The sequence below is a fragment of the Manis pentadactyla genome, chromosome 3 (assembly GCF_030020395.1).
Source record: "Manis pentadactyla isolate mManPen7 chromosome 3, mManPen7.hap1, whole genome shotgun sequence".
Classification (NCBI taxonomy): domain Eukaryota; kingdom Metazoa; phylum Chordata; class Mammalia; order Pholidota; family Manidae; genus Manis; species Manis pentadactyla.
Genome location: NC_080021.1, coordinates 57,236,933 through 57,247,840, shown reverse-complemented (window position 1 = coordinate 57,247,840; position 10,908 = coordinate 57,236,933). Strand labels below are relative to the sequence as shown.

At 35.4% G+C, this 10,908-nt stretch overlaps 1 protein-coding gene across 1 annotated transcript; it reads right to left on the bottom strand.

The window, feature by feature from the left end:
* Positions 1–429: 429 nt before the first annotated feature.
* Positions 430–4,658, bottom strand: LOC118929391 (fatty acid-binding protein, adipocyte). Its single transcript, XM_036919432.2, has 4 exons — positions 4,501–4,658; positions 1,789–1,961; positions 1,105–1,206; positions 430–655 (listed from the first exon to the last, which is right to left on the bottom strand). Exons 1-4 carry the CDS (start codon positions 4,571–4,573, stop codon positions 605–607), a joined length of 399 nt encoding a protein of 132 aa, XP_036775327.1. The 5' UTR covers positions 4,574–4,658; the 3' UTR covers positions 430–604.
* Between the last annotated feature and the right edge of the window lie 6,250 nt (positions 4,659–10,908).

Genomic DNA, 10,908 nt, shown 5'->3' with positions numbered 1-10,908 from the left:
GAGCTTGTTTTACCAATACTTGTCCAGGTTAAAAATCATAGCTTGGAAATCTTTTTCTACAACATTTCTTGCTACTCCACTTCTCTCTCTCCTTCTTTCTCTCTCTCTCAGTGCTCTACGACAGGTTGGTGTGAAATGACAGCACTTGGGCCAGCTGGCTGTGGACAATTTCACTGTATTTAAAACTACCTCAGGTCTCTGAGAATGAATTGACTGCAGACATGCTAAAGAAGGATTTCATACTCAGCAATAGCAAAATTTGTCATCTTCTACCTAAGACAATGGAAAATTCATGAATATTTGTTTTTACCATTATTATGAAAAAATCATATAACTTATACCAGAAACAGAGAAAAATAGAATTTTCTATTTCCTTCACTGAATTATGAGTAAAATTATTCAGCATAATGAATAAATCATCACAGCACCTTCTAAATCTAAAAAGTTTTATTTAACCAACACAACCACATTGAATAAACTCTGTTCAGTAGGCAATCAGTTTTTTGCAAATTAGTAGAAAATAACAACACATGTTTGACCAATATATCCAAAAGAATGTCTTAGAGTTCGATGCAAACTTCAGTCCAGCTCAGTGTCTCTTGGCTTATGCCCTCTCATAAACTCTGGTGGAAGTGACTCCTTTCATGGTACATTCCTAAACACACACAAAAAATTCTTGTTCAGTCATGGGACTAAACCAAGAATTTATTTGTCTCCAGTGTTGGGAGGGAAAAAATAGTCATTTGACAGATACCTTCTCTGGGCTTCTACATACACCTGATATTGTAATAAGTTAGGGAGATAAAAAAACCGAGAAGATTCAAGTCTTCCCCTCAAGCAACCTTACAATCTATACAATGAATGAGAAATATAAGCAAAAATATAATATGACACGTGCTTAGGGGTCAGGAAATACTTCCTGGGGACAACATGCCTGGGCTGAGCTTAAAAGCATGAAGGGCATTTGCTAGAGTGAAACCATATTCCCAACACAATCACCTTTTTAATCTACATACGCCGGGGTGACTGTCTGTTTCTTTAGGTAGAATGATTATAAAATGAACTAGCAGTAGAATCTAGAATAAATAGCTTGAAGTCACTCACCACCACCAGTTTATCATCCACTTGTTTTCTCTTTATAGTGGTTGATTTTCCATCCCACTTCTGCACCTGTACCAGGGCATCTCCATCTAAGGTTATGATGCTCTGTGGGCATAATAAAAAATTATTACAATTTGCATATGGTGAAGGAAAAGAGAACAAAAAATACAACACTATTGTTTGAAGGAGTATTTTGAGGTCATTAGTAATTCTAAATTACTAAAATATATTACAAGAAAAAAATGAGTGTCAGAAACAACAGTATACAAAATTACATATAAATTATGATTAGAATATTATATAAGCATGTATTTGAAAAAAATAATATGAAGGAATATAGATAATAAATTTATGTTGATATGGTAGTATTATCGGAGATTTTTTGTTTTTTTACTTCCACTCTTTATAAACATTCTCTAACACTGCTGTTACTTTAATTCATTTCAAATACTCTCTATATAGCATGACAAATGAATTACATTAATCATTTTTTTAAATAAGAAAATTTTATATAAAGGGGAAGATTCACCACCTAAATACTGAAGGCAGCATGGTTTAAATCTAGGACATCAGGGATCTTTGGCCTATGATTAAAGTAGTTTTCCTCCTTTTATTACAAAATGGCTTCATGTAGGTAGCAGCCATTTAGAAACCAGGCTTTTACTGCTCCAACTCCTTATTCCTCACCTTGACTTTCCTGTCATCTGCAGTGACTTCATCAAATTCCTGGCCCAGTTTGAAGGTAATCTCAGTATTTTTAAAGGTGCTTTCCGATTTGATGGTGATCATATCCCCGTTCTTACTGATGATCATGTTGGGTTTAGCCATGCCAGCCACTTTCCTTGTGGCAAAGCCCACTCCTACAGTTGAAAAAAAAAATTTTTTTTAAAGTCAGGCTTATAATTTTCTCTCACATCTTTATCTAAATCAGAGCTGTGGTGTGCTACTGTACCTGCAGGTGTATGTAGGTGGGTATGCCTGTGCATGAAGGGATGAAACACCAGTGAGTTTCTTAAAGGTCTCATTTAAACAGCTACTAAAGTAAGTAAAGCAGTTTAATACTAAAAAAAAATCCATGTGAGGCATAATTAGCTATGGAGTCTGAATTTCCCCTTCTGGGTTTCACATATAACTAACTCCTCAGGAGACTCACTGTTAATTTTTAACAAGGGTATATACAAAGATTAAGTCTTCTGGAATATACACATTTTTTAAAAGTCATTTCACTCTCAAATTAATTCAACCATTAGGGTAGCAAATATCATTTTACTCAATTCATTAAACACCTGGAGCACTATGACCTTTCCTTCTTAGATAACAAAAATGATCTTATCCACAAACAGAATTCTCAATAGGATTTTGGGGACCAATAAAGAGTTACTCAGTTAAAAAAAAATCTGTTTGGGTTTACAAAAATCACATTTCAGAGCCTTTGCTGCCAAGGCTAGTTTCCTTGACTTTCTACATTACTCCACCATGAAATGAAGAGTTTGATTAATTTCTCCATAAGGAAAAATGTCTCTTATATTATTTATTAGAATGGTGATATTATACCCAATAAATTATAGGAACTATTAAAGAGGATCTAAACATTAATTGTGACAACTTCAAAATTTAGGAAATCATTGTTTTAATAAGTTTAGAAATCAACACTTTGTTTCCCAATCAACACAGTTGCAAACTCCTCTTCAAAAAAAAAAGGAAAAAAAGGATTTTTTTCCCTTGTGTAAGGTAAAAGAACAACTTAAAACCTGACGTGGACAGCAGGAACTTGCTGTCATTGCATATTTCATACAGAATCTGCGACAGTCACAGACATGTGAATTGTTTAAATACTTGTACATAAACCTAAGCCATTTCTTTGACTAAAGGCTGCCAATCAATACCAGAAATTAGAAATGGAAAGGTGGGGGAAACAGAAAGAGAATTATTATACAAAACAAGTGATGCCTGGGTGAAAAGTGGCCACAGGTGGAAAGGTAATATGTTGCTTCATCCTGTCCTGGCTCTGTTACAAAATACTTCAAACACATGGAGTGAGTCAGATGCTGGATGAATGCATCATGGAATGTAAATCCAGAATGGCTGATTCTAGCAAAAAATCATGCTCTGCTTGGTTAACTCCATCCTTATTTGACTGAGGAAGGCAATACTGCTTATGATCATCAATTAGAGCAGCTAATTTCAGGAGGCATCCTATTGTCTTTCATTTTCATTCCACTTTATAATTTTAAAACACAATGGTATAAGAATGTAAATATAAATATTAAAAGTGTAAAATGTTTCTAAAAGTCAATAGCAAAATAGCCTCAAATTCTGGCATTTCTATATCAGCACAGATGAATTAGTTTATTGAATCACAACTAGTTGATATTCTAGAGAGTTAGGTCTCACACTGAAGTCCCTGATTTCCATCTTATTTATAAACAAAGAAAATAGTAGTTAAAAATGAGCAAAAAATACACCATACGATTTTGGAGAAGGTTAAATCTTGATACTTAAGAGATTAAATCCTAACCCTTGATAAAGATATTGTGTAAAAATCCTTCCTCAATTTACTACGGATGTGGCTTTATCCTGCAGAGGTGTGTGGGGAGAGGGGCTTTCAAGGTAGGAGCTGCCTGAGTCAGAACCAGCCTCCCTCCCCACCTTGCTTTACCACCATGATTATCTGAGGCATGTTGGCACAACACACCAGCAACATTTGCACAATCTGATGTTAATCTAACCAAAAACCTGAAAGACTCCATTATTGAAGAAGAGTTATGCTATGTACATATCGTTCTCCTTTTAAATTATTTGATAATTCTATGACATCTCATGTAATTCCTTGCCAAAGAAATATTAAAGCTTTTTAAGGAACATGTTTTGTGAAATTAAGATTTTTGTCTCCCATAAAACAACCACACATTTGGATGGATTAACAGTGAGACAATAATTGGTTAACATATATTTACTTTAAAAATTACATTAAGATGAGAAATACAGTGCTCTTGGTTTCAAGTGAAAAATCATTGCATACTAAAAAATAAATATGTCTGTATTTCCAAGTTACTGCTCATTTTATATGCAAGAAAGAATAAAGAAAAACATGCAGAGAGGCAAGTAGAACAAAGATACCCAAGTTTAGCCACCTAACAAAATCTTGTCATGTCTATAGAATATAAAAATTCCATTTAGACCCTTTTCATATTGGTTCACCTTCAGGAAGCATTATTTGTGACAGGTCTAGAGTTTCTAGAAACAAGTGATTTTCATTGGATCTTTGTGGTGCCTCTATATAAAAAGCAGCATTTTATATCTATCTGGCCAATACTTTCAGAGTGAAAAACAGCCATAAACCCCTCTTCCTCAGAGAAAAAGTTATAAATCCAGTCACCCCACACCACATTTTCTTACCCACTTCTTTCATGTAATCATCAAAGTTTTCACTGGAGACAAGTTTCCAGGTGCCCAAAAAGGCATCACACATTTTGTGGGCTTCCTTGGCTTTCAAGGTGTGAAAAATGCTGCCGCTTCCAGGAAAGTGCAATGACTTTTGAGTCCAGATAACTTCCTTTTAAAGATGCCCAGAACATGTGATCTTAGGAATAACCAATGGGCAATGATATTGGATCATAACCAGCTTCTGCATTTTTCTCTCTGAGTCATGTTTTAATGGAAATTTCTCAACTTTGGTCCTCCCTGGCTAATGGTCATTGGACTTAGAGCATAGATTAATTTTAGCCCTCAGAATATTTTAAACGTTCCTGTTTTGACAGTTTTCTGCTCAGTGCATTGAGTTTCCTTCTATTATTCCCATACATATCTATCCCTGTGTAGAGTAAGATAATTATCTTGGGATAAACTTTGACTTCCTTTTCTGGAGTTTCTATTAAAACTACAATTTTACGTGATTTTTTGAATTGAGGAACATAAAGATTTACCTTGGAGATTCTTAAGTAAAGAATCTTGCAAAGGCTCTTTGGGACAGTATTGTCTCAGGAAATACCTGACAGTTACAACAAAATAAGTAATGGCATTTTAAAGCATGCCAGGTTCTCATTCCAAATGTTTTGCACCAATGAAAAATAAAAAGCAAATTCAATTATCCACCAGGAATCTGGGCTGTAAATTTAATTAACAAATAATAAATCAGTCTCAGTTTTTCCATCCCTTAAATGAGAGCTTAATGTTGATTCCCACAGACCTCTTAAAAAATAGTTCCCAATCCACAACATATTCCCCATACTGAGGAAATTCACCTAGTTCCTTAACTATATTATGAGTTCTAAGTTTCTTCAGATCTGAAGTGCTGCTTTACTTGAAAATGATTAAAAGTGCTATAGTCACAAGCTATCAAAATCTTATTTCCTTCTCTTACATAGTGCATAATTTGTAAGATTAATTTTCCAAAGTAATCATGGTTTTCAGTACCCCCACAGCATACTGGAATGATGGAAGATGTTCACATGTACAACAAACTCCCATGATTTACTCAGATTTTAGGAAAGAAAAAAAGAAATATTTCAGAGTAATGAATCACTACACTATGTAACCCACTAAACAGTATGTGCTGAGCACATGATTGATTCCCACACCCATGTAGATATCCTGAGGGCTTCCCAGAAATGTTTGAAACAGGATTCTGCAAAGGACAGGGTCTTCTGTAGACAAGCAAGTTAATATAAAAGCCTGATAGAGTCATGTTACAATAATAATTTTAATTGGTGCCTTTGTTAATGACCTAGTAATAACATCCACTCTGGATTGTTACATAAATACACAGACTGTGGTGATATTACCCTTCTCAGTAGGCCTACTATTATAAATTCATCTGTTTCCCCATGAACAAGGAAATAAGAGCAATCAATTTCAATATAGGGATAACTTGACAATGTTCTAAATTAATAATAGTTTACTTTTTGGTTTTTTTTTAAAAGACAGTTTTAGAAAAGTTTGAGGTTCACAACAAAAATGAGAGGAAAATGCAGAGATTTCTCATGTACCCTCTGCTCCCCACATGTGTTATCCATTACCAAAATCACTCAGCAGAATGGTACATTTTTACCAAGGATGAATCCACACTGACACATCATGATCACCCAAAGTCTGTTGTTTACCTTAGAGTTCACACTATTCCTGTGTTTGGACCTGTACAGTGTAATGACCTGTATCCATCATTATAATATCAAACAGCATTTTCATTGCCCTAAAACCCCTCTGTACTTTGCCTATTCATCTCTCTCCCACTAGCGCAACCACTGTTATGTCACTATTTCCATAGTTTTACCTTTTCCACAGTGTCATACAGTTAGAATCATACAGTATGTAACCTTTTCAGATTCATTTCTTTTACTTAGTAATAAACGTTTAAGATTCCTACATTTTTTTCATTAATAGCTCATTTATTTTTATTCCACACTGTTCAAAATATTGCACTGTTAGGACATACTACAGTTTTTATCCATTCACTTACTGAAGGATATCTTGGTTGTTATCAAAATTGGCAATTAGGAGTAAAGCTGCTGTAAACATCCATGTGCAGGTTTTTGTGTGAACATAAGTTTACAACTCCTCTGAGTAAATAGCAAAAAGCATGATAAGGTGATAGTATGTTTAGCTTTATAAGAAACTGTTAATCTGTCTTCTAAAGGGACTGTACCATTTTGCATTACCACTAGCAATGAATGAGCATCCTGTTGCTCCACCTTCTCATCAGCATTTGGTGTTATCAGTGTTTCAGATTTTGGCCTTTCTAATAGGTGTGTAGTCGCATATCATTGTTTTAGTTTGCATTTCCTTAATGACTATGACGTGGAATATCTTTTCATATAATTATTTGCCATCTGTACATCTTTTTGGGAAAGGTGACTAATAAGTCTTTGGCCCATTTTTTAATTGGGCTGTTTTCTTATTGTTTAGTTTTAAGAGTTCTTTGTGTATTTTAGATTACAGTCTTTTATCAGATGTGACTTTTGCAAATATTTTCTCCAGTCTGTGAATAATGTTTTACTTTTCAAAATATATATTGATGGTTTACTTTTAGTAACAAACTGCTTAACACAAATTTTCAAAAGATTATCACATTTGATATATAGCCTGTGTGCTGTAACACTGCAGTTTAGCATTTTTTTTAGAGTTGGACTGTTTTGCAGCCTAGTCACATGTGGTTCTCAGATACTTGAAATGTGGCTAGTGTGACTGAGAAACTGAATTTTTAATTTTCCTTAATTTTAATTAAAATTTAAGAAATCCTGATTTAGGTATTGGAAAACTTTTAAATTGTATGGAAGAACTTGAGTATGTAAACCTACTTCTTTATCTATTTTATGAAGTCTAAGTGTTGCTCAAGCATTTCAGAAGAAAATTTAGTTAGGGTTGAGGTATACTATTAGTATAAAATGCATATTGAACTTTGAGGACAATATTTTTAAAAGTACAATATCTCTTTAAAACTTTTTACATTGATTATATGTTAACATGACCCCAGTTTAGACGTATTGGGTTAAATAAAATTTATTACTAAAATTAATTGAACATGTTTCTTTTACTTTCTTAATGTGACTACTAGAAAACTTTAGATTGCACGTGTGGTCATGTTATGCTTCTATTGGGCAGTGCTGTTTTAGAATAACAGTGACACCAAGGTTCATTTGTTTATTCAACATACGTATCGGGCACTTTGCTGGCCACTGGGGATTCAATAATGAGCAAGTCACACAAGGTACTTGCTTGCTCTCATGGTGCTTACATTTGGTACTGCAGAAGATAATATACAAGGAGATAAATAAATAAAGCAACATCAGGTAGTGATGTGTTTCAGAGAAAACAGAACAAGGTAATCTGATAATGACTTCTGTGGGCGTGGTTAAATGGAGCAGTGCAGGAAGGCCAAAGGAAGTGAACAATTAAGCCAATTCCTGAAGGATGAGAAGAAAACAGCCATGAAAAGATCAGAGGTACAAACACAGGGAACAGCAGGAGTTGTTGGTTCCATTCCCATTCATGACAGTTTCACCCAAACACCACCACCACTAAACCATGATGAATTATAGAAAATATGTTGCTATAAACCATGATAAACATATAGATATATGTTCCTGGTGAACAGAATTCAAGCTCCATTAAGGCAGGGACTTTTCATCATGATTGTTTACTGATGGATGTCAAGTAATTCAGTATTCAATAAAATACACGAAGGAAAGCCTAATTAGGTAGGTTAGTGAGAGTCCAGCAACATTCCTGTAAAACTGCATCAGCAATAATTCTATGTCAACATATTTAGTGCCTGGTATTGTTGGAGAAATAGCACAGTGGAGATTTTCTAGAAACAACCACTAGTTCCTTTAATGATTTTTATAAGCAAAAATAGTAGTCATCTATAGAAAGGGACCTTTTGTTAACTTGAATAACAATGAAAGAATTAACATGTGAGAGAGTATTTGGGTCTACATGAAGAAAGTTCATGCTATCAGTTGTGTAGGGTAACAAGAGAAGCTTGCCAGAGTTACCTGAAGGGGTGTTGTCTTTAAAAGCAACTCAGTTTATGCTGCAAACTCATGGGGCATCTTATGGAATGCTAATATTCTTTCTATGCACATGTCCACTAAGTTATGTATCGTGTAAAGTAGAATTTTTTTCTAGATAATAAGCTGTCCAGAGATTTGAGGCAGTTGCCCATACCTCATATTTTATGCATCTGCTGTGCAGCATAACTGAGCAACTGCCTAGTTCCTCCATGAATTATCTCAGTTCCTAAGACTTAATCTTGCTACATGGATAACACAGAATGTTCCCTCATTAAGTAACTATCCCCTTTCACCACAATGTTGATGGAGTGCTATGTGAATAAGGTGGCACACAATAAGGGGTTTCACACTACAAAACAATTTCACTTTATACAACCTTGGGTTCAACACTCTGAAGAATATCCTCCCTTTGTATTAACAAAGAGAATTCAGGTAAAACCAAATTTCTTGAAAACTAGTAGAAATCATACCCTAATTTCATTGTATAAAGCTCACACTGGCAAAGGTTTCCACAAAATTTTTTCGCAAACCTATATCCAAGGCACTGTGCCAGGTGCAGTGAGGGAAATTTCTGCCTCTTTCTAATGATCCAAGTCCTCATTCTAGTTTCTAGCTTGGGAGCAAAAGTGTTTTTAGATGTTTTATTTGACAGTCATCTTAAATACAGCCTCTTTTTTTTTCCCACAAGAGGCTCTTGCTGCTCTATTTCCTTTTACACTTTTAGCATATTTTATTAGTATATAATGTGTACAAGATAAGTGACACCATCATCCTGTCCCCAGTCTTCCCTCATTCTTTACCTCCATCCTGAAATTTGTCCCATCCATGACTTGAAGTTCCTAGTTCCTTACTCATTCACCAAATATTTGCTGAATTATCACATTAATTAACAAAAGAAATGAGGTATGGGTTTAGACTACATGATCATGCTTAATGACTGTGTATGACTTTTATCCAACAAAGCCAGGGGCTCAAATCTGTGTTTCACAAATATATAGTGGCACTAAGAGGAGTGAATTATAAAAGGAAGTGTAAACAGACGCAAACTCCCTGACAAGGCAACAGCTAAAAGATGGTGAGGGGCTGAGCACATGTAATGAGATGAGGCGACGGAAAAGCAATAGAAGTGATTGAAAAATGAAATAGGCAGCATGTAAGATACTCCTGCTGTTTGGAGGAGCCTGGTCTCCATAAGCAAGATCCATGGGAGAACATTTGCCTTTGTTACTAAAGGAATTCCTTCAGTAGTGACTATGCTTTTATTCACAAATACTCAAGTACAGCATGAGAATGCACACACCAGAGCAGACTCCTTCCTCCAGGCCATAGGGAAGGCATGTTCAGTGACCAGAGCCTCTCTTTGCTTTGGAAATGTGGAGACTGGGGACCCGGCTCCCAACACGCATGCTGACTGACGACAGGCGCTCTCCGGGCAGGCCCGCTGCCTTGAACTTTGCTCTACCGTGGGCAGCTTCCAGGGAATGTGTCCCTCTAACCTTTGCAAGTGTTTATTTCTTTTGGAGGAAATGAGGATATTTTTTCTGACAATTTTGAAGTTGAAGAGGAAACATACCCCATCTCTGGAGAGTGAGGAGTAGAGAGAAAGCTGAGCTGAGAGGAAGTGTTTTCACAGCATGTGTGTGATAGGTCAAGCAAGAGCCATGCCAAAGCTCTCCTTTTATTGAAGGAAAGTTCCTATGTTAATGTAGTATTCATGTTTTGGAGTGTGTTAGAGTTTTAAGATGAAATTCTGGCATGAAAATTAGGCATATTTTATTTGATTCTCTCCCCCACACACAAATTATTGGGAACATTTAATACGAGAGTTGTTATACATTTCCTATTCTAGGCTTAAGAGGACAAGGAAAGGTAACCCTATAGTGGTTTGTGTATGATTCATTGAACACATGTCCACAGTAACTTGCTGTTGCCTCTTTAACTTCAAAATGGTAATGCTTTTGGAAAAAGAAAGCCAGTAAGCTATGCATCAGTTAAAAAGGTAGTGGTTAATTACAGACTTGTATTGTGGCTTCTTGTGTAACTTCTTCCCTTGCCCTCTTGCCCGTAAAAGGGGTAATTCATTCATAGCACAGTAGGCACAAGTAGGAACCAACTAAAGAGCTGGATTTCTTAATGTAGAGTGAGCCCTGCTTCATCTTTATTTAATAAAGCAAATATCATTGCTGTAAGCAAAAGTGAAAAAATTCTTGGAAAACTAGAAAGGAATGTACAAATGAACCAGTTGTGATATTAGAAGACATTGCCAAGAAAATGTCCAGGGGGACAAACAGAAAAA

Excerpts from the sequence above, each read along its gene's own strand:
- LOC118929391 (XM_036919432.2), bottom strand. The coding sequence starts at position 4,573 with ATGTGTGATGCCTTTTTGGGCACCTGGAAACTTGTCTCCAGTGAAAAC. Across the intron at positions 1,962-4,500 it reads TGATTACATGAAAGAAGTGG|GAGTGGGCTTTGCCACAAGG; the intron begins GTAAGAAAATGT and ends TTTCAACTGTAG. Across the intron at positions 656-1,104 it reads TGGATGATAAACTGGTGGTG|GAATGTACCATGAAAGGAGT; the intron begins GTGAGTGACTTC and ends GTGTGTGTTTAG.